We start from the raw sequence: 27,062 nt of genomic DNA, 5'->3' as shown, positions 1-27,062 counted from the left end.
TGTGCGTGTGTGTGGGGTGGGGGGGCAAAGGGGATATAGCAGGTCAGTGATCTCCGACCTTTTTTTTCTGGGTGATGATTCAACTGACATTTTGGTGGACCGGCAACCATCCATCACATTCCTGCCCTGATGATCACGCGGTCTTGTCCAGGGAAACCAAGATAACAAAAGTATTTATAAATGATAATGAGATTCATTTCAGTTACAAAAAATACAAAGAAGCACAATTCACAGAGCCTTCTCTCAACTGTACATCTGTGCGCCACTATGCAATATTTTATTTATAATTTTACAATATAGGGTTTTTGTGTGGCCCGCAATGTGGGACCCATGATTGGGGACCACTGAAATTGAGGCCTGTGCCCGAATGGAACTTACTATAGCACTGTGCGCCCCTGCTCGGCACCTTCTTTCCCCACGTTGCTTGAGGCCTCAACCTCCGGTTAGCAGTAGCTTTCTCCAGTGACAGCAATTCTCATCACTTTATTCAAAAGCAGGGACAGACTGTAGATTGACCACGCGAGCTTCCAACCTTTTTGTAATACAGATAAGACCTTGCCCCTGCTGCATGTATTAATAATGAATCGAAGGTTTCTCTTGTGGGTGAAATATTAATGCCTTCTTCTTTAAAGATGAGCTTTGACTCCCATGGGAGGCAGGGAGGTAGGGAGGGAAGATAGCGTGCTTGTTAGTATAATTGAAGACATCTGTGATTTTTAGGCCCTGAATGTTTGAAAAGGTGTCTCTCGGCAGGGACATAATGGTGAAAGATGCTTTCATGTTCAAGGGCAATTAAAATAGACATTTACAATCACTCGTCCACTTGCTCGGGAGTTTTGAAGGGCTTAATGCCGTAACCACCCCTCAGTGTCTTAGTGTGGAACTGTTCAGTCAGAATGAATGCGTGTCAGATACCATAGAAACAGCAGTTGGCATGACCTCTTGCCTGTTCAAACGGAATGTTGTGTCTTGCTGCTGTTGAAGACCTTCAGAGAGTTTTGAATGAAAACAAGTGTGTCAGCCCACGCACTACTGCGCACATGAATCCATAAGCACTCTTTTTAGGGAGCCCGACCGTGCTTTGGATTGTGAGTTGCCCCCATGACAACAGAATGTGTCCTCATCAACTATCATGTGTTGGCGTAGGCGCAGGGGAAGATGCCATGTTAGCACTCCTCTGAACGGTAGCAAGATTTGTATTTGACTTTGTTGCTTCTCTCTCCTCAAGTCGCTGCCAAGTGGAAGTGGTTATCAATAATGATATTTGGCGGGGCTTTAACCAAGCACTGACGCCATGTCAGGGTGTCAACTCAAGCTCATTGAACCAATTTGCCTTTTACTTTGCAAAGACATGAAATATACCTGTTGTCAAAAAAGAACGAGAATGCTTAGTGAGTGAACAAGTAGAAGTATAGTGAAGTACATAACATAATGCTAGCTTGTCTTGTAGCCAGCTTTTGCTGAAGTCAATCGCAAGAACAGCGGAAATACAAGGAAGCTCTTCACTGTTTTTCTTTGCTCTTCAATTCAAGGAAAAGATGATGTCCAGTTCTGATTAACTTGCTGACGTGATGCTCCGGCAACTTTCATTGTCATCTCATTGGAGGCCATTGCTTGCAGTCTCTTCTCACTTTCATCATTTTAAACCCCATCACGAGCCGTCAAATGGTTGGACTGGTTTTCTGATTGCATCTGGTTGGGCTTCCTATGGTGATTACTCGGTATTCAAGGATTGATACTTGTGCCTGATTGGTGTAAACGTTCTTCTTGTTTCGTCATTGAGTTCATTGTTTAGTCCAGCTTCTAAAATGTCTGATATGGAAGAATTCGATGTACGGCAACGGCGGCCTTAAATAAGAGGTAACGCTTTGGTGAGATGTTCGACATTCCTCTCGAGAGCACAGCTCACATTCCTCTCCTCAGTGTAAAGAAGGGGCATGAGCACCATGCCTCATTAGATAACCACACAGACGAGGGTTTGCTTATTCGAGGAGGCTAAACCAGAGAGACTGTGGCACAGATTTACATTTTGCCTTCATGTGAGACGATATCACCTCAGCAGGTGCTTGGGTAGCAGTTGGTACCGCCGTGGTGAACAGCACCTGTTCCCCTGTCTAAAGTGATGCATAATTCACTGTGGTCACAACGAGGTTAAGATTAGAGATGCTAAGGTAGGTGAGTATCTGTCTGTCCTTAAACCTGAGGCCCAATCAGGGTCTTCCCAGGTAGAATTTAATGATTGTCACGCTGTTGCAACTAATTTGGGATTTTCTAGAACTGCTGCTACGGTTGTCAGTGGCATTCGCCGAAGGTTCAACACAGGATTCGGGCGGTGCCACCCACTCTTTTCACTTGACGTTACGCTGGCTATAAAAGAGTTAGAGGAAGTGGGGGGTGTGGGGGTGGCAGGCACGTTGAGATTTGGAGTAAACAGGCCACTTGTAATTGTATGTGCATAAGAAGTGGGTCGGTGCATCTTGTGCCCATCGACCCGGCAGCTTTGGTGATCTACGTTAGTGAGGTGGGAGGGGGCACACAAACGATGTCCTCCCCAGAGAGTCCTGCAACACTGAGACCCCCCGGGAGCCAGAAACTCCCCTCTCACCTCCCTTTTCAAATGAGAAGCAAGCAGACACACAAACTATGATTCATGAGCATCCCATTAATATAGCCATGTTTCATCTTACATGAATGGTCGCATATCAGAAGCAAAAAAAAAACAAAACAAAAAAACCTAAGTACTTTGCAAAATTGTATCCTAATATAGTAAATATTAGGTTCGGTCTTTTTCAATGTCAAGTTCTGATTTTTGTATGCGCTCATTTGTGTGTGGGTGGTACTTCAATCAGTGAATGTGTTTCTCATGACTTGTTCGCTGGAGTCCTGACACACTCCTGCAACAACTGTGCAGGCGCATTCACTGTTGCAAACACACACTTCCCCCATCTTTCATTCAGCCACTTCTCTCACTTGATTCTCCCCTCCATCGCCATCGCCCCCTTCTCAACCTCCCGCCAGCCTGGGGCCCGTCATTAGTTTCCATGGTAACAGTTGGGAGGCATTATTGCTGGCTGAAAACTGCTCCTGGGTTCCTTTCTGAGCGCTGTTGGCGCAGGGCATTGTTCAGTCCTTTGCTCCGAATGGTGCTGCGATCAGGAAGGGGAGAGCGCACAGGAGGACAAGAGTGCAATTTTTCTCGGGCTGGCTGTTGCATTGGTAGCGGATTCTGCTAGGAGGAGGGGAGAGAGGAGGAGCAGATATAGGCGGAGGGAGAGAGAGAGAAAGAGAAAGAGGGAGAGACAGGGAGGAAGTGTGGTGCTTTCAATGAGTCAGTGAAGGCACAGGAGAAGTGGTTAGTAGCACACTATGCGCTCTCAGTGAGAAGGCGACACGAGCATCCATGCTCCTTGCAGACTGGATCGCAGTTTTAGTCTTCATTCAGGCATCAGCTGACTTCTGGATCTACCCAACAAATACAGGAGGCGGATTTCGAATTGAGTTTAGCTGGTGAGCCTTATCTTCCCTTTCCATGTAATTTGTATTTGCATGAGAGCAAAAGCTGTTGTGAGGACAGACACGTCGCTCGTTCTGTCTCCATATGAGTGTATGTGGCAGGTGGTTCTGCGCTGTCCTTGTCTCTGAGCGTCTGGCTTTGGCTGCGTCGGCTCCCCACAGTCTGCTGAAAGCAGAGTAATTCCCAGTGCCCTCTGAAATATGCATGCCAGTCTGCATGTTATATTCAGGATGCACGCTGGGGGCTATTTTCTGCGTCTTCTGCACTGTTTTGTTGTTTTTGTTTTTTTTAGGTGGCAGGAATTTCTAGGTGGCAGAGTTTCTCGGATTTGCGTGTCAGTGCCACACTGGGTAATTGGGAATGAGTGGTGAGCCCTCTGGCTCCTTGGCCAAGTGAAGTGTGCTGAGAATTGGAGGTAAAGGTGATCAGTGCCAAGGTTTTCGTTCTTTGACTCTTCGTGCCTTGTCAGGATAAAACAGGAAGAAGACCATTACCCCCCACCGCCACCCCGACAATTACCGGTTTGTAAATAGCTCACGTTGAACACCTGTGCTTGTATCATAACCATTAGTAACGCCACAATACTGGTCACTGTGTCATAGGCATTTTATCTACGATCTATTTCTAGCCTCAAAGTGCATTATAATTTCACAAGGAATCTGCTTAAGGAGTGGGGAGTGTGAATGTTTCCATGACGACCAGTAGCAGCTGTGCGAGCTCTGGTCCAGGCGGAGTGTGTGACAGGCACTCTGGCATTGCCTAGAAACGATGCGGCTCAGTCTAATTGCTGACCTTTTGACCCAAATCAATAGCCTGATGCTCAGCCAAGCGTCCGCGGGATCCGCTTGACATTTATTGTGTCGTAGGACCCCGGTGCTGAACATCTGCGGCCGCTCGCACGGTCGCAGGCTTCACTGGCAAGAGCGGACTGATTCTCTCAGATCGGTGCTATCATCATTGCAGCGTGTATCAACATAATCAAGTCAAGTCCAGCGGATGGATTTGTTTAGGCGTAATTAATGCGTGACCTCAGAATTACTTTTCGGTATTGGGTTTCTTACCTCTTCTGAAGCGATATTTTAAGGACTGTGAAAAAAAAAACAACAACACATGATTTTTGTGGAGGAGGGGTTCCCAATATTGTCTGCTCTGCATCTGTACAAAACATTTTTAATAGTAATATGTCATTGGAAAATGAGTAGGTTGTCATGCATCCTCAAATAATATTGAGCATCCAATTAGGAGGCCTTGACTTGGAGCATCTTCCAAGTGTATGCATCAAATAAATGACTGATATAAGCAAGAGTCTTTTTTTTTTTTTATTCAGCGCTTATAGGTCAAAAGTATAACATCGAAGTGAGTCTGTAGCTTTTAAACAAATGAGGATCTATAGCCAATCATGTCAATCCCTCCATAAACACCCAAAGCGTGTATTTTTGCTCATGCCTCCTGTGGGGATGGCACTTGTTGTCAAGGCAACGGACAAAGACTCACAGAAGCCGTGTGTGAAAAGCGAAGTCTGCAAACTGCTGAGAAGTGGAAAAAAGTATTGCATCATGTATCACCTCACTCCTTTCGGAGACTGGACAGGTTGACTTTTAGAGAGAGCCAGAGGAAGGGGTGCGTACTACTCTCTGCTATCTAAATATACGGTGTGAAAGAGTGAGGGCCCCTCATCTGTGCAAGTGGAAAGACAGTTTGAAATACGGTAGTTAGCATCACTTCCTTCAAAAACATACTTAGGGAAGGTCTTTATTTTTATTATTTGCTCCACTCCCTGTAATTTTGAGCTCAGGAACATCATTCCAGTGGTTTTTTTCCCCTCCTCATTCCTTGGGCGAATCAATAGGAAGAGGCCATCTTGGTCAGAGTTGCTGGTGGTGATGTGGACCGAGCCGCACACACAATGAAGAATGCACGAACATGCGGGCTTGAATTCAAACAACACTTTTGTGGGATGCAGTTGTCCAACTTCTACAAATATCATTGGGTAGGCACGCCGGCTTGCAACATTGAAATCCTGCTGTTGCTACGGCGACCCCGGATGAACTGAATTAGTAGTCTGTAATTTTCATGGGCCAGCCAGAACACATCTCAAGTTGTGTTGGCGCTAACTAGTGTTACTGCTAATGTTACTGTGAACGCTGTTCAGTCTTCTCATTAATTGATATGGTTTTAAAAATGAAGTTGTCACGTCGCGTGTCCGCCAGCAGGTGGCGGGTTTTCTCACCCGCCATCTGCGCACCTGTCCGTAATTTCGGGCTGATTACCCTCCTATACTAATGAGACTCCGGCAGTTCTCCCACTGCCGGAGAACTCCTCACCGTGCCATTGATCTCTCGTGCTAATTCCTCTATTTGTAGATTACTCGTTGCCTTCTTGCCTTGCGGCCTTGACTCTTGCCATTCGCGTTAGTCACTAAATTGAATACTTAGATATTGCCTAATCAGTAGCTCCTCGCACTTTGTTTTTCAGCGAGCGTTTTCAGTTGTTTCCTTATTTCTTCCCTGGTCCTTATTTGACCAGCGTTTTGTGTTTCCGTTTTTTCCCTGTCGGGCTCTTTCTGTTTTTGTCATTAAAGACACTCTTTGCTTTGAGAAAATTCTTTCGTTGTCTGTTTTCCGGGGATCCAATCCTTTATTTATTCGTTCTGCACGGAGCGATCATTATCGCTTCGGGCAGATCGTGACAGAATTCTCCGGCCACCATGGATCCCGCAGACATCGAAAAAATTTTCTCCGCTCTTTCCCGACAAGAGCAACAGATGAGTCAGCAGGGCCAAGCCATTAGGGAACTCCGTGGCGCGGTCTCCATGCTGGCTCATCGGTCCGATGATTTAGAACCTCGGTTGGTCCGGGTGGAAGAGCGGAGACCATCTCCCCCCGGGGTTCATTCTATTATTCCCGAAGCGCCCTCCTCATATCCCGTTATGACGAGGGAGCCATCGCTTCCACACCCCCCTCGCTACGGGGGCGAGCACGGGCAGTGTGGACACTTCCTCCACCTGTGCTCTCTCATATTCGACCTACAGCCTTCTGCCTATGCTAATGACGCCGCCAAGGTGGCTTATGTCATGAGTCTGTTAACAGGTCCGGCGGCATCGTGGGCGATTGCGACCAGTGACGCCAAGCCGAATCTCCGTACCTCGTTCCCCGACTTCGTGGCTGCGTTCCGCCGGGTGTTCCATCATCCCGTGCGAGGCAGAGAGGCAGAGGGCCGGCTACTCGCCCTCCGCCAGGGAGAGCGATCGGTAGCGGATTACTCCATCGAGTTCCGGATCCTGGCCGCCCAGAGTGGATACGATGATCGGGCGCTGTGTGGCCTGTTTCGCCGCGGGCTAAACCCTCAACTCAAGGACGAGCTGGCGACCCGCGACCACAGCACCAACCTGGAGGAATTAATCGACCTCTCCCTCCTCATGGACAATCGCCTGAGGGAGCGAAACCGGGAGCGTGGAGGTGATCGGTCCCAGTTCCGACGAACACCCACGGAGGAACAGGTGCAGCTGGGAGGCAGGGACGCTGGTGCGGAGGAACGAAAGCGTCGTTTCAGCGACCGAGCGACGACTGACGGCGTTCCACCATCTCCTCACGCCGCAACCAGCCATCCGGGGTCGTCACCCCCTGCCCACCAGGAGTACTGTGAGTCACGACCGCGCGCGCCCCCCTTCGAGTCTAGGCGAGTCGACTCGCGGCCTGGACACCCCAACAGACTCGAACTCGAGGGGGAGATATTAACGGGGTCCCGGTCGTGGCGGGTTCGGGCTCTGGTTGACTCGGGGGCTGATGACTGTATAATGGACACCGATCTCGCATCCGAGCTGGGTTGTTCCGTGGAGAGGTTGATAGATAGGAAGCGGGTTTGTGATCTTGATGGGCGCCTCCTGGCGGTAGTTACGCATAGGACGGAGCCGTTGAAACTTCTACTGTCCGGCAACCATGTCGAACATCGCCGTTTTTACCTAATGCCGTCTCGCAATGCCCCGATCGTTCTCGGGTTACCCTGGCTGAAGACACACAATCCCGTGATTTCCTGGGCGCGCCCAGCAATAGACAGCTGGAGCCCATATTGTTACCAGCACTGTCTTCAATCGGCCGTCGGGAAGCATGAACGTGTCACGCCCCCCGAGGAGATCTGCCTTGACGGAGTGCCGGATTGCTATCGGGATCTAAAGGAGGTGTTCAGCGAGGATCGTGCCCACTCTTTGCCCCCACACCGCCCCTACGATTGTGCTATAGACCTGCAGGCGGGCGCTCCGTTGCCGACCTCGCGGCTGTATCAGGTGTCCCAACCCGAGCGCGAGGCATTGACGGAGTACATCAACAGCTCGCTCGCCGCAGGTCTTATTAGACCATCGCGTTCACCGTTAGGGGCGGGTTTTTTCTTCGTAGGGAAGAAAGACAAGACCCTGCGACCCTGCGTAGACTATCGGGGATTAAACGAGATAACAATTAAGAATAGATACCCGCTACCCTTGCTGGACTCCGCCTTCGCCCCATTACAGTCAGCCACCATTTTCTCCAAATTAGACTTGCGCAGCGCTTACCACTTGGTTCGCATCCGGGAGGGTGACGAGTGGAAGACGGCTTTTAAGACCCCTCTGGGTCATTTTGAATACCTGGTTATGCCTTTTGGGCTCACCAACGCCCCTGCCGTTTTCCAAAATCTAATCAATGATGTGCTAAGGGACATGATAAACATCTTCTGTTTCGTTTACCTTGACGATATTTTAATTTTTTCCCAGTCATTACACGAGCACCAGCAACACGTTAGGCTGGTGCTACAACGTCTACTGGAGAACCGGCTCTTCGTCAAGGCAGAAAAGTGTGAATTCCATGTCCCCGTCATCTCCTTCCTCGGGTTCATTATTGAACAGGGCAGGTTAAGGGCGGACCCCATTAAGACGCGTGCAGTCACTAACTGGCCGGTTCCAGCCAATCGCAAGGAACTGCAGCGCTTTCTGGGGTTCGCCAACTTCTACCGACGCTTCATCCGCGGTTATAGTCAGAAGGCGCTCCCCTTAACCCGCCTTACGTCCATTAAAACCCCATTTAAGTGGGACCCGACCGCGGATGCGGCGTTCGCAAACCTGAAGGCGGCGTTCACCAGTCCCCCCGTACTACAGCACCCTGATCCTGATCTCCCCTTTATCGTGGAGGTGGACGCCTCGGATTCGGGGGTGGGGGCTGTGCTGTCCCAGCGCTCTCCGGTCGACCAGAAGTTGCACCCCTGCGCCTTCTTCTCCCGTCGACTCAGTGCCGCCGAGTCCAATTACGACGTGGGCAACCGTGAACTGTTGGCAGTTGTGACCGCCTTGCAGGAGTGGCGGCACTGGCTCGAGGGGGCAAAGGAACCCTTTACGGTCTACACGGATCATAAGAACCTCGCCTACCTCCGCTCCGCCAAAAGACTGAACGCCCGTCAGGCCCGGTGGGCCCTCTTCCTTACCAGGTTCGACTTCATCCTCACCTACTCCCCCGGGTCTAAGAACACCAAGCCCGACGCCCTCTCCCGTCTCCACGAGCCTGCGGGGAGGGATCGATCCCCGGAGACCATCCTCCCGACCCGGTGCGTCGTGGGGGCCGTCCAGTGGGAGGTTGAGCAGCGGATCCAGGCAGCCCTGGAGGGGGTTCAGGTGCCGACGGAGTGCCCAGCAGGGAGGCTATTCGTACCTCCTCCCTTACGATCTGAAGTTCTGCAGTGGGGACATGGGTCCAAGGTGGCGTGTCATCCCGGGGTGAACCGGACTGTGCAACTCGTCGCCCAGCGTTTCTGGTGGCCGGAGCTCCGCAACGACGTGACGGAGTTCATCAGGGCCTGCACCTCCTGCGCCTGCGGCAAGTCGTCCCATCAGCCGCCGGCGGGACTGCTCCAGCCGTTGCCCATTCCTCCTCGCCCGTGGTCCCACATCGCCCTGGACTTCGTCACGGGTCTCCCGCCTTCCCGGGGTCGAACTGTCGTACTCACGATCGTGGACCGCTTCTCCAAGGCGGCTCATTTTGTTCCTTTGTCCAGGTTGCCGTCGGCGCTGGAGACCGCCGACCTCCTTGTCGAACACGTCTTCCGTCTCCACGGCATTCCACTGGACATTGTCTCGGACCGGGGGCCCCAGTTCGTATCCCGCGTCTGGAAGCAGTTCTGCCGGTCCCTCGGGGCCACGGCCAGTCTGACCTCGGGGTACCACCCCCAGTCCAATGGACAAGCCGAGCGTGCCAACCAGGATCTGGGGGCGGCCCTCCGCTGTGTGTGCCTTCACCGTCCCTCATCCTGGGTCGACCACTTACCCTGGGTGGAGTACGCGCACAACACCCTCGTCTCTTCTGCCACTGGTAGGTCCCCCTTCATGGCCGCCTACGGGTACCAGCCGCCGCTGTTCCCGTCCCAGGAGGGGCAGGTGGAGGTCCCCTCTGTGCAGCACCACCTCAAGCGGGCCCATCGCGTGTGGAAGGAGGCCCGGGCTGCGTTGTCCCGCACGGCGGCCAGGAACCAGCGGATCGCGGATCGTCGCCGGCGCCCGGCTCCTTCATACGTGGTAGGACAGAAGGTGTGGCTGGCGACTAGGGATCTTCGGCTGGCCGGCACGTCTGCGAAACTGGGACCCCGATTTACTGGACCGTTCGAGGTCGAGGCCGTCATCAGTCCGTCTGCAGTCAGGCTCCGGCTGCCGCCCACCATGAAGGTTCACCCCGTCTTCCACGTCTCCCTACTCAAACCTGTGTCTTCCAGTGACTTGGCTCCTCCTCCCACGCCGCCGCCCCCTCCGCGGGTCGTCGACGGTGACCCGGTGTACACGGTTCGTGCCATCCTGGACTCTCGGCGCAGGGGAAAGGGGTTCCAGTATCTGGTCGACTGGGAGGGCTACGGGCCTGAGGAGCGGCAGTGGGTGCCTCGCTCCTGGATCCTTGATCCATCCCTTTTGCGCGACTTCCACGCTACACATCCATCCAAGCCGGGTAGTCCGCCGTGAGGCGTCCATTGAGGGGGGGGTACTGTCACGTCGCGTGTCCGCCAGCAGGTGGCGGGTTTTCTCACCCGCCATCTGCGCACCTGTCCGTAATTTCGGGCTGATTACCCTCCTATACTAATGAGACTCCGGCAGTTCTCCCACTGCCGGAGAACTCCTCACCGTGCCATTGATCTCTCGTGCTAATTCCTCTATTTGTAGATTACTCGTTGCCTTCTTGCCTTGCGGCCTTGACTCTTGCCATTCGCGTTAGTCACTAAATTGAATACTTAGATATTGCCTAATCAGTAGCTCCTCGCACTTTGTTTTTCAGCGAGCGTTTTCAGTTGTTTCCTTATTTCTTCCCTGGTCCTTATTTGACCAGCGTTTTGTGTTTCCGTTTTTTCCCTGTCGGGCTCTTTCTGTTTTTGTCATTAAAGACACTCTTTGCTTTGAGAAAATTCTTTCGTTGTCTGTTTTCCGGGGATCCAATCCTTTATTTATTCGTTCTGCACGGAGCGATCATTATCGCTTCGGGCAGATCGTGACAGAAGTTGAGTGATCGGATGACAACAGAGCGGCACCCTTTGCAGCCATCTTCTTCGCCAGGCGCCATGAAGCTTTTCTAAAACGTCACTCGAACAGTAAGAAGACACAGGTGCTGCGTTTCCCACCATTGTGTGTTCTTTGCATGCATGCGCCCTTCACTTTCTCATCGGTTGTGGGCAGTCAGTCAGAAAGAGTTAGGAGCCCTCTTGTCTCCATTGAAGCATGTGCGTTGTCTTTGAATGGGACTTTGGGATCCGACAGAAGTAGCTGCAAGGAATCGCACGCAAACGCACGTTCCCCAAACATGACAAATCTCCTGTCAAACGAAATCATATTTAGCAGCTGATAAGCTGTGCTTCCTCACTAATAGAGGCCTCTAATTGTGTCCCAATTTTACAGCCGCTGCTCCCATTTCAGTCTTTGTAGTTGTGTCCCTGCTCATAAACAGGGACAAAGATTGGGGATGGAACGGTAACCGGATCGTGAAATGAGTTTCTCCCTGCAGGACAAAGACAAAGTGTGAATGTACGGTTGTGAAATGTGTTTTTATGGCTGTTACAGTTCTGTATGTGCACAACATTCCAGACTGTTTTAAAGCATATATCCTGCTTTGGGGATGTTTGACCGGAGAGTCCGTTGCTGATGTAGTCCCTTCAGGGGGGGAACTTTATTACATCCTTGTAAAATGGAATCTTGGTACCTGTGGACACATGGAGCTGCTTGCAACAGCCCGAACAACTTCCATACATGGTGAATTCGCGCGAGAGAAAACGGTTCCTTGTGATCTCTTCTTTGTACTTTAGCCAGTTGGGTTTTTTTTTTTTCCGTATCTTTTTCTGCGTGGCTATGTGCAACTCACAGCAAGACATTTGACTGCAGCCAGATTGGCATTGCAGAAGAGAATCTGGTCCCAAATGCCTTTTCCTGGATAGATAAAGGTTCAATTGAACTGAACTGAACTGAAGTGACTAAGGACTTGATTTGAGTTTGGAACAATATCATGCTCATCTAGTGCTCTATCATTCAAGGGCACATTTTGTAGACTTTCTTCAGATCTCGCTCAGGCTGCGCTGAGAAGTCCTTGAACAAAAATCCCTTCAACTTCAAATTTCTGATGACATTGTGACTGTACTTTAAGGAGAAGATGATCTTAGCCACTAGTTCCTTTGGCTATCCTCTGTCAGATACAATTAGAAATTATTTTATTTTGTGGCTGTGTCACACAGGGACACCAATAGGAAGGCCACCCCTCACCCCTCCTCCACAAAACTCAAGTCTGCATTGTTACAGTAGTTCTTCCAGACAACCTTCCACTGTGTGAGTCCACTAGCGTCGCTCAGCGGGCTACAGTGTCGTGCTGCTACAAGGGGAAATCTTGGCGCCATTAGGGAGGAGATTGAAGCCTTTATTAGTCTGTCTAGTGTACACCTGGATTCTCTAACAGTCTTCTCCTTGTGCACCGATTGGTGTGGGCTCCTGGATCGTGTATGACTTGGCAATTGAAGGCTCCATGCTAGAGTATTCTCGCAAAATTGTTTTTTGTGTGCTTGAATGCCTCATTTAAGACACATTAGACAAGTGGACCAGCTTTGGTTCATTAGTTGAGACTGCTGGTGCAGTCTTTTAGCAGCCAAATGACATCAAAAGTGATCTTATGGGTCCACGGCGATCTTTTGTTCCATCAACCCAGATGAGCAGTGACAAGAGGCTGATACTCACCACCTTCCAGTTGCTCACCCTTAATCTCCTCTTCCTTAGCCGCCCAGTCCCGGTCACGACGACACACTTTTTTGGGTCATATGTACACAACACATTGACCTGTGCTGGGCTGGGCTCCTGTGAACAGGGACACTTTGGCTGTCAGCGGGCTTACAGGCGCTCCCCTCTACATGCTGACACCTATCCTGCCTGGAACAGATGCGAGGTGGTGCAGTGGGCACGTCCTGTCAGCACAGTGCCAGCACACAGCATGACTGCAGTGGTGTGGCTCAATACTTTCAAATGATTGCTTTGGATTTGCCCGAAAGAAACCTACATAATTGTCAGCGTGATCACAATTTAATTTTAGGCACAGGATGAGTTGCAAGGACTTCATGAAAATCCTGGCATTGCAAGGAATCATTTGAATAGACCTTTGTGAGCCAGCTTGCGGAGGTACGCCTTGGACGCCGGTACGATTGCTCAGGAACTGCAACGCTCTGGGAGGGATCATGGTTACCGTGGATGTATGCAAAACCTCTTGGAATTAATTTCACGACTTAATGTTGGTCTAAAATAAAAACATCAGATGCAATAACTTGTGGCTTTTTGAAGGCACTGACCTGAAAAGCGAGTCTGTAAAGGTGCGCTTGATTTGCATACCCTCTTGTCCAATAAGGGATCTTCATGTGCACACTGTGACTATATTGTATGCGCCCTGTAACTATTTTGTATGCACAAAGTAATAGTCCATGCATACCAAGTAGCAATTGGTATGCACAAATAAGTCGGTTTTTTTTCAAATGTCATGTCTGGTTAAAACTCACCCTCGGCCTAAAATGAAAAAGCCATACTAGCGTAAGGCACTTCACCGAAGGTTGTCAACTTGAAGCTATTACAGTAATGCAAAATTTGCCATGACAACAGGAAGTGCTAAGCCGAATTAGCAAAGGTGTGATTCAGTGACAATGAGAAATGTGTTTTGGTTGTACAGGAAGTGTTTTCACTGTGTCGGTTGTGTTTTTGGTTCGCAGCGCTTACGGCAGCCGCTGTGGTCGCAGTGGTGCTTGCTGATCACTTTTGGAGTCGTGCAGAAAATCCACGGCTTACTTAGCATTTGGGCTTTGGCCACGAGGCTTCATGACAGAACAATGTAAGCATGCACCTCTTTGCATGTGAGTGCTTGACATGCGTGTTCAATGTGCAATCGGTTGCTGCCTTCCACATCCTCCAACATGCAAATCGTCAATTTATTGATTGAACCGTCAAACGCATGTTAGAGGTATTTCAATCAAAATATGTTAAAACAAACAAAAAAAAAAAAAACTCACCACTACATATTTGGGGTTCAGAGACTTTATCATCCGCATTGTAGTGCAGCCGTGTTAGGACTGTGAGTGGATGATTGTAATTTGTTTTGAAAATGCTATTTCAGGCTTTGGACGCTGATGACTCACGGAGCAGAGCTGTGTTTATTAAGACCTCATCGCTAATGGCTGAAGTATTTTTTTTTGTTCCCAGCAAGGGGTTAGTAGGATGTAGGTGTGTTATTGAATAAAAAGCTCTGACAGGAAGCATTGCCTCCAAACGCACAGCTTCAGGCTTGAATTCTGCGCAGAACAACCAGTTGGATTTGAACGTTGCACAGTGGAAGCCTCCATTGACAGTGGCTTACATTAGGCTTCAATTGTTTATGGGACGGTTGAGCAGTCTCCTCCATGCCCCCTTGTACTCTTGTTTGTCTGCCCTAATTGTTAATGTGCGTTTGCCTCCTTTTCAGTCATGCTTTGGGCTACTACAGTTCATTGCGGACAGAGCAAAACTGAAACTTGCTTTTCTTGTCAGCCCATCTGTCGATGCCGCGACCATGGAGGAAAACCAGAGGCAAAAGGTGCCAAATTTTGTGATTGTGTGTCCACACGGTCCGCCATTGACATAGTTACTGTAAAGTCTGACTGGTCCTCGTGACATGTGCTGCATGTGGCTGCTGAGTCGTCTGGGCCTTGAATCATGCTGCTGGAAAAAAGGTCTCAGGTCAGTGAGTGTGTCACAACCCATCCCGTCGTCTCTTTACCGCTCAGGCATCAAGGACACATGAGGGGAAAAAAAGACTGCTTCTTGACCTGATTCTCAGTGGCTGTTACCGCTCACTCATCTGCTCTATAAAGGGCAACAGCCAAGATGCAGCTAGCAAGATGGGATTTATGCTTCCACGAAGGCGTTTTTCCTTCCACTCTGTCACCTCGACCACCCTACGAGATGAACAAATAAAGATCATCAGTGTTGCCAGAGTGAGAATCGAATCTGCTGATTTTGTCCTTTTCAGGACTCTTCATTTGAGCCGTCTCAGCGTGATATGGCTGGGACGGCAATGTCCCATTGGACAGGCTAATTTGCCTACCCGTGACAATAGCATATCCTTAATTCCGTTAAATTCATCGATGGATCTTTGTGTCTTAATGATAATGTGACTGCAAGTTTTAGTGCATTGCTATGAATGTCGATAGTTATTGTCTCATTTTTGTCAGAAACGGGTACATTATCCACATCCCCATTAGTCAAAGGATTCCATTCAACTGACGCCATTTTTTGCTGCACAGCACACTGACAACCAGATTGTACACGTGGAGACTTGCAAGGTGAGACGTGCAAAGTGAAGGGCACCTCCACAGCAGGCTGGAATTAGACGAGCATCTCTCCCACCACTGTTTTATTTATTTTTATCCACAATGGGACTTAAACACCCGAATCAATCCACTTGAGTTATTGCCGCTCTTGTTGGAAAAATGATCCAAAACGATGGTCTCTATAAAACATCACCATATTTATTCTTGCAATCAATTAGTTTTTTTTCTCCCGCTGTCCATTGGAAAGAACTCAAGTTAATGCACAAGCTTAGTAGTTGAACATTTTGTTTGACTGTTTATGTTCATATTACATAGGTCAGTTTACAAGAGAATCTAGTTTGAATGTGCATCTACATTTGTAGGTAATTGTGTTGAAATTGAAAATAAACCCATCATCCTTTTCGACATACTAAACATCTCATACGAATTCAGTATTTATATCGACAGCATTCTATGGGCGGGCTTTGAAATTTGAGCTTCCTCCCGCCTTATTGGAAGTGAAAGCAGACAGAACTATTAGTTCCTCTGCTGGTTCGTTTGCTGCTTTGGCACCCTTTCACAAAGTGGTGTCATCCCCCCCTCTCCATCCCTCCAGCATCTCTGTTCAACATTTTCGTTTCGATTCGTCTTACTGTTTATTGTGCATGTTAAATTGCTCCATGTACAGCACTTTGTATGCAGCGATGGCTGTTTGAAAGTGCTCTATAAATACTGTTGACTTGACTTGACTTGTTGACATTTTCTGTACCATTCCATGTTTGTGCCGCCTTCTTATCCACCTAATGGCTCCACATCCTCTTGAAACCTCAAACAGTGGGCCCATCATATGTTGCTCAAACTGATTGGTTTGAAGCTTTCCAGGCCGCTTTCTGTGCTGGCTGGCCTCAAAGCCGATCAAGATGATGTTGGTTAGATGCAAATGGCATCATTATATCCTCTTTTGATTTGCATCCCCCCCCCCCCCGAAAAATGGTTTCAAGGCTATTGTCTCTTATTATATGTCTTTCCTTTTCATCGTCTTGCCCGTCGTCTTGGCATCTGCATCCTTGGTCTTGCCTGTGACTCAACGCTCACGAGGAACGAGTCTTTCAGGGTAACTGACTGTAGACAGAAGATCAATATGAGCCAGGACACAGAAAGGCAATATGCTGCATGCAGAGTGGACCAACACAGAAGCTGTCATGCATCCAGCACAACTGGGAAATGTGAGAGTCATATAGGAATAATGAGATGTCACACACAGAAAAAGAGGTTCGCTTTGGTCATCGGGGGCTGCTGGAGCAATGACCGTCGGGCTGGGTTGCTCTGCAGGAGTTGGGTCGAGCTGATTGACTGTCTGTCTGTTTGCAGAAATGCTGCGGAATTTCTCTGATATGTCTTCTGTACGGAACTGGGACGGGTTGATGGTACTGCAGGGAAGATGGTTGATAAATGATACTGAGGGGATTGCCCAAGGGTTGACAGTGACTGACAAGCAGCAAGATTTGTGCATCACCTTGAGCTATACGTGTCTCTGCCTGGGTCTTGTTCACAAATGAAGCCCTTATCATCCAAAGCAAAGTCGAGCGAGTATGGTGCAAATAAAGGTCAACTCCAAGACTGCCTCAGAGCTTCATATATTTGGAATGATATGTCTCTCATGTACTTGGCACGCTCGTCATTATGACAGGAGGATGTCAGAGGCAGAGTGCAATATCCTGTATTTAGACACTTGACTCAGTGATAAACAGTGGCATTTTTTTTCAGGCTCTGAAAGTGGAGCAAAATCAGCCCGGTCATTTTTGGAATCCCATAAAATAAATTAAGAAAATAAAAAAGTGAATACTCGGTAGGAATTACCTTTGAATTTGACATAGTATAAACTGAAAAAAAATGGTGTCTTGAATTTATTTCATTTTATCTCATCAAGTGGTTGCATGAACAAAACTCCTCTAGATCCAAATATGTTTTTTTGAGTAGACCGTTTAAAAAAATGATTAAAATCCTGACAAATTTGATTTGTTTGTGATTGTGCAGTCATCAAATTAGTTGAGTTCCTCAAACACAAGCGAAACCAGTATTTAATTGTCGAAATTACCAGGGCGTTTGATGGAAGAAAACATGTGCAGGAGGTGTGGCCTAAAAATCATGGCAAGAAGTTGTGGTTAATAATAATAATAATAATAATAAGTGGTTTTTATTTATGTGTGTATGATGCTAGACAAAAATAGCATTTTCGGTCTTCTACTGTTTATTCCTCGATCTTCCCTTTGAATCTCCATGTCAGAATAAGCATTTTAATGCTGATTTTTTTTCTGTGTTGTCCAGGCGGTCATTCTGAACTCTTCAGAATCGACGTTGGTTCAACAGCGAACAGTATCTGAAAATGTATAAACAGCTGTCAGTCACTGTCAGTCCTTCATTGTCTCTCAGGTCTCTTCCGTTAAAGTGACGAGAGACATGTCTTACGTCACAACCACAAAACGAAACGAGTGACACGACAGCTCTTTTGTTAATTGTTACCAGCTATTGTTTCGGCAAATTAATATGCGGTGAGGAAATGCGGCTTCGACATTTGGAGCAGCGGATTGTTGTCATGGTGATGTGAAGCCAGTAGAGCTTAGTGGCAATAATGGTTCTCAGATGTCTAATTCCTGCCTAATTGTCCCATTCATCCCACTCTCAATGATGGGCTGAGCTGAGTATATTAATGAGACCTTCCTGTTTCATCTATTGTGTGCCTGTTCGAAAATCCCTCTGAGAATGACACACATGCAGTGTCAGTCATAGCTGCTGTTTGCCAACGTGAGGAGAGATAGTCTCCATGTCTACTATAACGTCACTGTATGCTGGGCCTTTTGAAAAGGTGGCTTTGTGTTGTCTGGGCGCACTCACACGTCATTTCTTCCCTGGGAAGGGGAACTTTGATCAGGTTTGGCAGGAAAATGCACACGCCCGCATACACGTGCCCGAAAAAGGACAAGTGCGTGTTTGTTAATGCCGGAATGAGCCGTGAAGGACGTCTGGCTGTGAGCCCTTTGTTGTTTCTGAATGGATTAATATAGACTTGGTTTTCTTGGAGTATTTTTATTTTTATTTTGGGTGAAACAATGGATACGAGGTATTGGATGTATGCCAGACAATTTTTATTTGTAATTCTGTATTTGTCTCCAGTCTGAACAAATATAATGAAGAATTGCGTTGAGATTGTTCATGACCTGCCTTGTGAAACAGTAACTCATATTTATTTTAAATCAATTTCTGTCAATCCATCTTCGGAAGCACTTAGCCTCATTATAGTCGTGAGTGAACGAGAGCCTTTCTGAGCTGTCTTTGAGTGAGTTGCAGTGTGGGACCGATTTCCACAAGGCAACTCAATGTACAGTACTTCACACAAGCAAACACAACAGTTAAATACATTCAGAGGCAAAAGTAGGTTACAAAAATGATTCAAAGATCAGACATTGACAATGCTTTAAAAACATTAACGGGAAATGGTAGAGTATTTAAAATAAAAATAATAAGAGTAGGTTTACTACTACTGCTACTACGAACTACGAGGGGGAAAAAATATGTTTGGAAGACCTTAATCAAAGGCATGGGGCAAATTTTTAATTGAATTTTTCATCATTTTACTCTCAAGGCTGACTTCACTTCTTTTGGCTAAATACGGCTACATACAGCTTCACCATGTTTACCTTGCACTTTGCTCTCCACTAGTCGATCCAAGTCTGCAGATCTCAGCTTTTTATGTATTCAGGATCCAAACCATTCAGTGATTTATAGACCAATATTTTCTTTAAGACCAATATACAATACAATACAATACAATACATGCTGATGTATAGAGCGCTTTCACAACAGCGGCAGCTGCAATAAGACAATTATATCATCTAAAATGCACTTAACATGCGTGTTTTTCAAAATCTGGGAGGACTTTGGAGGCCCCAGAACAAACTCCGACCTTCGAAACTCTTAGCACTATGCCACCAACGTCACCTAATTTTGGAAAACACTTAACTGCTTCAGTATTCTCGATGCTCAAGTTTCTGTTCAGGGCTTTGAATTGAGGGCCAGATTTTTTTTCACTCCTGTTGCTTGGCTACACACAGTAGCCATAGGTACCAGCCCCTATGTCACCATCTCCCATGCTTATTTGTTTTTCCCAGCCGTGACCCCTGTACATCCCTGGTCACAGACTTCTTTGTTAGTCATTTGTTTAGAGGAGAAACATGCTCGTTGACTTACTTCAAGGTCTTCTGCTCTGACTCAATCAACTTGTGGCATCTGATTAACAGTGTGCTAATAATATTTACTTCTAGCTAATAGTATGTGTTTTGGGCAGTTGTTAATAAGAGTGTGAGGGCTTAGCGATCACATTTTCTCTCCTGAGATGCTTCTTATGATGCCAGGGAGCAAAAATGGTGGTGGGAAGCCTGCAGCGTGCCACATGGCGTCAAAGGCGTAACGGGTTTCATTACCGAGAGAATTTTCTCCTGGAGCCTGGAGCATCTTGGAGAAGACATAAATGAGGTGTTGCTGTGGAGGGCCTGTGCCATTTTGGTTTTGTTTCTGGATGCAAAAGCTTGTACTGACTGGAGTCTTTATTTACCATGTCGTCAATGCTGTTTTTTGTTAATCTGCATCCCACAACGTCACTCCAAACTCGACGTACAAACCCAAATTTCAATCAAGTTGGGCCATAGTGTAAAACATAAATAAACACAGAATGAATTGAAAATCACTTTCAACCGATATTCACTTTTTTTAGATTTACTTTTGCATCGGTCACTCCGTCCCATCCATCCATGATGATCGGGTTCACTGTTGCACCCCTCTGCACATCGCGTGGTCAACGGGGAGAGTGCCTCTTGATTGGCAGACCGGGGTGGTAGTCCCTCTTTTTAAAAAGGGGGTGTGTTCCAACTACTGAGGGATCACACTCCTCAGCCTCCGTGGTAAGGTCTATTCAGGGGTGCTGGAGGAGGAGCAGTGTGGTTTTCGTCCCGTCTATGGAACAGTGGACCAGCTCAACACCCTTAGCAGGTTCCTCGAGGGTGTGTGGGAATTCGCCCAACCAGTCTACATGTGTTTTGTGGACTTGGAGAAGGCGTTTGACCGTGTCCCTCGGGGAGTTCTGTGGGGGGTGTTTCGTGGGTATGGGGTACCGAACCCCCTGATATGCGCTGTTCGGTCACTATACCACCGATGTCAGAGTTTGGTTCGCATTGCCGACAGTAAGTCGGAATAATTTCCAGTGAGGGTAGGACTCCGCCAAGGCTGCCCTTTGTCGCCGATTCTGTTCATAAACATTATGGACAGAATTTCTAGGCGCAGCCAAAGCCTTGAGGGGGTCAGTTTTGGTGGCCTCAGTATTGCATCTCTGCTTTTTGCAGATGATGTGGAACTGTTGGCTCCTTCAAGCAGGGCTCTCCAATTCTCACTGGAGCGTTTCACAGCCGAGTGTGAAGCGGTTGGGATGAAAATCAGCACCTCCAAATCTGAAACCATGGTCCTCAGTCGGAAAAGGGTGGAGTGCCCCCTCCGGGTCGGGGAGGAGATCTTAACCCAAGTGGAGGAGTTCAAGTATCTTGGGGTCTTGTTCACGAGTGGGGGCAGGAGGGAGCGGGAGATCGACAGGCGGATCGGTGCAGCGTCTGCTGTGATACGGACGTTGTATCGGTCTGTCGTGGTGAAGAAGGAGCTGAGCCAAAGGGCGAAGCTCTCAATTTACCGGTCGATCTACGTCCCAGCCCTCTTCTATGGTCACGAGCTATGGGTCGTGACCGAAAGAACGAGATCCCGGATACAAGCGGCCGAAATGAGTTTTCTCCGGAGGCTGTCCGGGCTCTCCCTTAGAGATAAGGTGAGAAGCTCGGTCATCCGGGAGGGGCTCCGAGTCGAGCCGCTTCTCCTCCACATCGAAAGGAGCCAGATGAGGTGGCTCGGGCATCTGATTCAGATGCCTCCTGAGCGCCTCCCTGGTGAGGTGTTCCGGGCATGTCCCACCGGGAGGAGACCCCGAGGAAGATCCAGGACACGCTGGAGAGACTATGTCACCCAGCTGGCCTGGGAACGCCTCGGGATCCCCCAGAGAGAGCTGGAAGAAGTTGCTAGGGAGAGGGAAGTCTGGGCTTCCCTGCTAAAAGCTGTTACCCCCGCGACCTGGCCCCGGATAAGCGGTAGAAGATGGATGGAGGGATGGATGGTTCACTGCTGAGTTTGAACTCATCACAGTTGCCTTTGGCAAGTCATTTGGAAATCGAGTACAAGACACTGTAAGACCACCATCCTTTCAGACCAATGGGGGGGAGTCTTGACTGAACCTACCATGCATGTGTTTGAAATGGGGAAGGAAGCTGGAGCTTCGAGTGAAAACCACGCAAGCAACATGCAAACGTAACGCAAAAAGACTCGAGGTGACTCCTACTTTAACACTCTAAGCTATGCGAGAAGAGCACACACTTTTTTTGTTACAAGCATGCCATTTATTCCCATTTCACTCATCTTCACACATTTCATCTCTTCAATGCAGAATCTTCTGGCAATTTTTGGTCTGATGGCAACGACAGTAGGGTTATTTTGCGCCCCCAACGGGTTTATTTTGGAAAACATGCACAAACTTGACATGTAAATAGCGTTTGAACAGTTGGGTTTTCGGACCACTTTTCACTTCCTGTCCTTGCAATGTCATTTGCTCCTTTACTCACAGGAGGAACAATGAAAACAGCCTTCAGATGCTTCATCTTTTTTAAAATGCTTCTCAGTTATTCACTGCATGGATGTAAAAGAGGCTAAATAGATGTCGGGCAAAAACGAGCCGTCATTGTGCATTCCCGAGGAGATTAAATACAGTCAATCAGATACAAATCTGCAACTCAGTCGGCTGCCTCAGGCCGCTTGGGCCAATCGATGCGGTGACACGGCCTCCCTACGCAACATAATCCCGAGAACACATAGTGAGCTGAAGGTCACGCGCTTTCAGTACTGCCCACGCAAAGCCATGTGCCAGTGTTTTTAATTCCCAAATACTGCATGTGCCTTGAAAGAACGATCCCGTCAAAGCCATCTTTCTTCATGTTTGTTCTCCTCAGACCTCCCTGCCACCTCCACCCAGTACCAGTACGGCTCAGCGGATTACCCGTGTTCTCCATCGCTGCTAAAAAGGGGATCATGTCACGAGAAGCCCGCCATCAAGCCGCGGCCGCAGCCATCCAGCTCCCCGAGACCGCCAGCTGCACAGAAACCTCAAGGTAACGGCCTGGCACAAGTGTCGCCGCCGTCGATGCGCTCGCCATTTCCGTGAAGTTGTTTTTGACCTGTGGCCCGGTGGTCGACTCATTAGCGCGTCGGGCTCACAGTGCAGTGAGGAGTTTGCATGTTCTCACTGTGCCGGCGTGGGTTTTCTCCAGGTACTCCGGTTTCCTCCCACATCACAAAAATGTGCGTGGCAGGTGAATGGAACACTCTAAATTGTCCCTCGGTGTGAGTGTAAGCGCGAGTGGTTGTTCGTTTGTGTGCCTTGTGATTGGCTAGCAACCAATTCAGGATACGCCTACGGCCCGAAGATAAATGGGATTGGCTCCAGCATGCCTGCGACCCTTGTGAGGATAAGTGGATCAGAAAATGGAAGGATAGATGGATGGATGAATGTTTTTGACCTGTGCGTGTGTGGAGAAAAGAAGAAAGGAAAATGCAAAGGTGTCTGCCCACGGGCCTCATACTGCCACTTGCTCTGCTCACTAGGTCACCTCGCAAGCTGAGGATCCCGTGAGATTGTGTCATGACATCTTCTAATTATGAACATGTGCTGTGTTTGGGGAATTTTTGAAGATATCACTTGAACACTGGCCCAAATTTCAAGTGGCCTATATTCATCCGCAGTTTGTGCTGTACTATAGTAACGCTTACTCGATATTCCTTTAATTCCCATTTCTGGTCTGTTAGTTGATCTGCTCATTTTTCTGTCAGGATACCACAATTATTTCAGGCTGGAACCTGGAAATAATGCTTTGTGCGATCCCTTAGTACGAGTCTTAATATTTCAGTTCCCATTAACAACCGATTGTTAGAATCACAAAAGTGAACCTGAGTCATTGCTTTCAAATAATTTCATCCATAAAATGGGAATATATTCAAAAATATGGTCAACATTACACGAAGCACGCACTGCTACAGTGTCATACGTGAAATGTGTTTATTTGTATTGTATTGACAGGAATTTGTCATGTCACAAATGATGACATTCTATAAAAGTATTGCCTCAAATTAATAAACGTTGTTTCCTTCGAAATTGTTTTTTTTTTTCAATTCAGTTTATATTTGGAAGAACAGAAGAGATTTTTAATGTTGTGCTATATTTGGCATACACAATTTTAGGTTCGTCCTACTTCAGTGGTGCTCTTTTTGACTGACAATGCTATTTATCTCGAGGTAAATAAGACAGACAGACACAGAGGAAGCTCACTGTCAACCCAAACATGTCAGCCATTTCGGGAAAGATCGACACTTGTCATGGAGGACCGTGAGCAGGAAAGCATGAGCGCCGTGTGCATACTTTAGATAATCCACAACTGTGTCTGTGCATCTTTTCTAAATATACAGACAGGAACTGTGGTGGCTCGCGTGCACACGCATTTCAGTATCCTGTGTGAAATCAGGAAGTCGTCAGAAAGCTGAAGAAGTAGTTCAGCACTGCTATTTTTTGTTACTCTTTGGTGCTGCTGTTTTGTTTTCAAGAGAGGACCGGGCAGGCTTAATTCTTACAGAGAGCCATGGAGGTTTTCTCCCTTGGATTTCGACCTGATACACGCTTGATGACTGCAGCCTCATGTTTATGTCTCGCTCTGCTTTTCTTACCTTTTCTGGACATGTGCTCCTCCAGTGCCCCCTAAACCGTCGCACCTGCTCGCTCTCGGGCAAGACAAGAAACCCAAGAGGTTCCCGCCGGCGCCCTGCAGGCCTCTTCCAGCGCCTCCGCCAAAACCCAGACCTGGGGTTGTGCCCCCTGCGGTGGGAGCGCAGCAACAGAGGGAAATCCAGAAAGTTGGCCTGCTCATCGAGAGGTTTGAAAATACAAGGTTGGCAAATCTTTCATAGCCGTGCGATTTGAATGAACACACCTCAATTTGTTTCACCGTTGATGTGCTTTTTAGCCTCATTGTCCGGTGTTCACTCATTGCTTTCATATCTTCCCAGGGTGCCCATCTTGGGGGCGCTTCCCCGCTCCCAGCTGCACCTGTGTCTTAGAATGGACACTGCGTGTGACATCACTTCCTCCTGTGACCAGGACACCACAGCAAAGATAACGGGAGACTCCTCCCCGTTGAACAAACTTGCACCCTGCACCTCTGAAGAAAATGACGATGTGCCCGAATTGTCCTGCCTGGCGTCTATGCAGACGGAAGGCTCCGATGACACCCCGTTGGATGTGGAGGTGGACATAACCCACGGCGATGGCTGCCTTGACGACAGGGAGCGAGAAAAAGGCTCCTCCCACGATTTTCTAGACAATCCAGACTCTTCGGAGCAGATCAAAATTCCTAACCGGGACAGCGGCATCGATAGCCCGTCGTGCGCCGCAGAAGGGGAGGTGTTCCCCAACGAGGACGCCATTGACGAGGAGGATCATTATGACAGTGTCACGGAAACGGAGAGCGTGTCTTGTTGTGTTACCCTAAGCAACAAACGGGATTCAACTCAGGATGAGGACAGTGACTTGGATGAAGGGAGCGGTGGAGAGATCAACTCCCTCACAGACACACAAACCGGGTATCTGACAGATGCACAAAAAGTGAGTACCTACTGTACATGCTTCCGCCGCATTGGCACGTAACCTGGTCTTACTAACTTAGTTACTTTACACATTACTTGAGTTTAAAAGTAAATAAAGCACATTACGATGAGTATATTAGTTATTTTTAGCTAATAGTCACGATTCAAAAGTTTTGAACTCTGTTTCCTGTTCCAAAAATCAGCTGCTACTTCTCCAACTACAATCTCATGAGGACTGACATGTTGCTTGGATTATTTAAATGAGGAATTTAAAACAAAAATCATGTTTAATTATTAATGTGCAAGCACAAATACAATCAAAGGTAGGAACAGGCTGAGGTAGGAAATGAGCAGCATCTGAGAAAAACATTGTTGCGTTGGGTTTTATGTTCAGTCTTCCCGGGTCACCCTCAGTTCAAGTCGCATTCAGAGAGATCGTCACTGGTGATGCCTTGGCATCCGTTTACAAGGGAGCTGGATATAAAATAGGGTGTCAGCGGGATGGGAGTGAGGCAACATTGTCAAAACGCCTCAAGGTCAGGAGCTCTTGTACAAATGGCCAGTTCTAAGAATTGGCATGGCACCTTTGAATCATCTTTCCTCCTAGAGCCAATCTCTATTATTATCTCAGCCTGGTAAGAATACTCCTCACAAAATGCTACACGCTGTGACAACCTCACATTGGCGGCCACAAGTGCTCGACTTGACTCTAAAAGCGGCTCTGCATTTAAAGAACGAGATGAATACCCGCATGAGAGCGGTAACAGGAGCTTGCGTCGGATGCTGGATAAAAGGCTCCCCACATTTAAGAAGGTTTCACTTTTCACTTGTCCTTCAGCCACACTATTGATCGTGGACAGCATCGGCCATGCATATCCTTATCCTCGTTACTTCTGGCTGTATATGCCGTAGATATTTTGGCACCTATAGGCAACAGAGGCTAATTCTTCTTATTTTTTCTGTTTGATTGATTTATCTGATCAACTTCAGTCAAAGAGAAACAGTCAATCTAGAATTTTACAGGAAAACAAATCCAAACAAAAAGCCCTTGGGCGAAGTTGCTGCTGACCAAACCTATGCTCTTTTGTGCAAGACATGCATATTAAGAAAATCATCGAAGCACCATCACAAATTCCATCAACTCAGAATGGAATTAAAGTCATGAATCGAAAACCAAAAAAAAACTTGTCACGCCAAAAAAATTCCACCCAATCATGCCAACAAAAAATGTGCACTATGTACTGTATACACTGTATCTTGCACTTGGTTCTATATATTTATTCACTTCTTAAGTTAGGCATTCTTTTAAAAAATACAATTGAAGCATACATTTTCAGCAAATTATCATACTTACTCCACAAATGTACACCCTTAACTGAGAGACATCCTTGTTTCTGTTAGCCTTCGTCTTATGTTTCTGGAAAACATCAGTTACCCTCAAATCATCACAAGTCTCTCCGTTTTTAAACAGATTCGAAGTGAAAATTAGAAGATGAATATGACACGAGATCAAGGTTGCATCTTTTATTTCCATCAACAACTCATACACAACTTAGAAGATGGCCTCAACCGTAATTCAAGGCCACATCCTTAGGTTAGCAAAAGTATTGGAGCAGCCAGGCGTAGTCTAGAAGAGTGCTGATTAAGACCTCTGATGAAGTTGCAATCGCTGCGCTTGCAATAACTGCAACAAGAGTGTGACTCATTGACATTACCAAACTTTGGCATTGCTCTTCTTTTGAGAGAATTTTCCAGCTTTTCGCCACAGAGTTTCCATTCAGTTGTTACATTGTTTTAGGATATTACGGAAATTGAGTTTCGTAAGTCCACGGGGTTTAAGCTAGGTCGTTTGACCAGTCTGAGACCTTCTTTAACTGAGCCCTGTTAATGTCCTTGTTGTGTGTTTTGGCTCCTTTTCTCGCTGCGCGGTGCAGGACCCACCACTCAATTTGGTTGCAGCTTTCTTTAAAATAACAAA

At 47.7% G+C, this 27,062-nt stretch overlaps 1 protein-coding gene across 1 annotated transcript in view; it reads left to right on the top strand.

Moving 5' to 3' along the window:
- Positions 1-27,062, top strand: part of fgd (faciogenital dysplasia) — a 50,665-nt gene that overhangs the window by 11,334 nt on the left and 12,269 nt on the right. Inside the window, exons 2-4 of the mRNA XM_052058514.1 lie at positions 22,405-22,563; positions 24,195-24,390; positions 24,509-25,103. Coding sequence (XP_051914474.1) covers positions 22,405-22,563; positions 24,195-24,390; positions 24,509-25,103 — 950 coding nt within the window. The remainder of the gene's footprint in view (positions 1-22,404; positions 22,564-24,194; positions 24,391-24,508; positions 25,104-27,062) is intronic.

The sequence above is a fragment of the Hippocampus zosterae genome, chromosome 2 (genome assembly GCF_025434085.1).
Source record: "Hippocampus zosterae strain Florida chromosome 2, ASM2543408v3, whole genome shotgun sequence".
Lineage (NCBI taxonomy): Eukaryota > Metazoa > Chordata > Actinopteri > Syngnathiformes > Syngnathidae > Hippocampus > Hippocampus zosterae.
The sequence above is the reverse complement of the archived record's forward strand: the minus strand, read 5'-3'. Positions and strand labels throughout refer to the sequence as shown.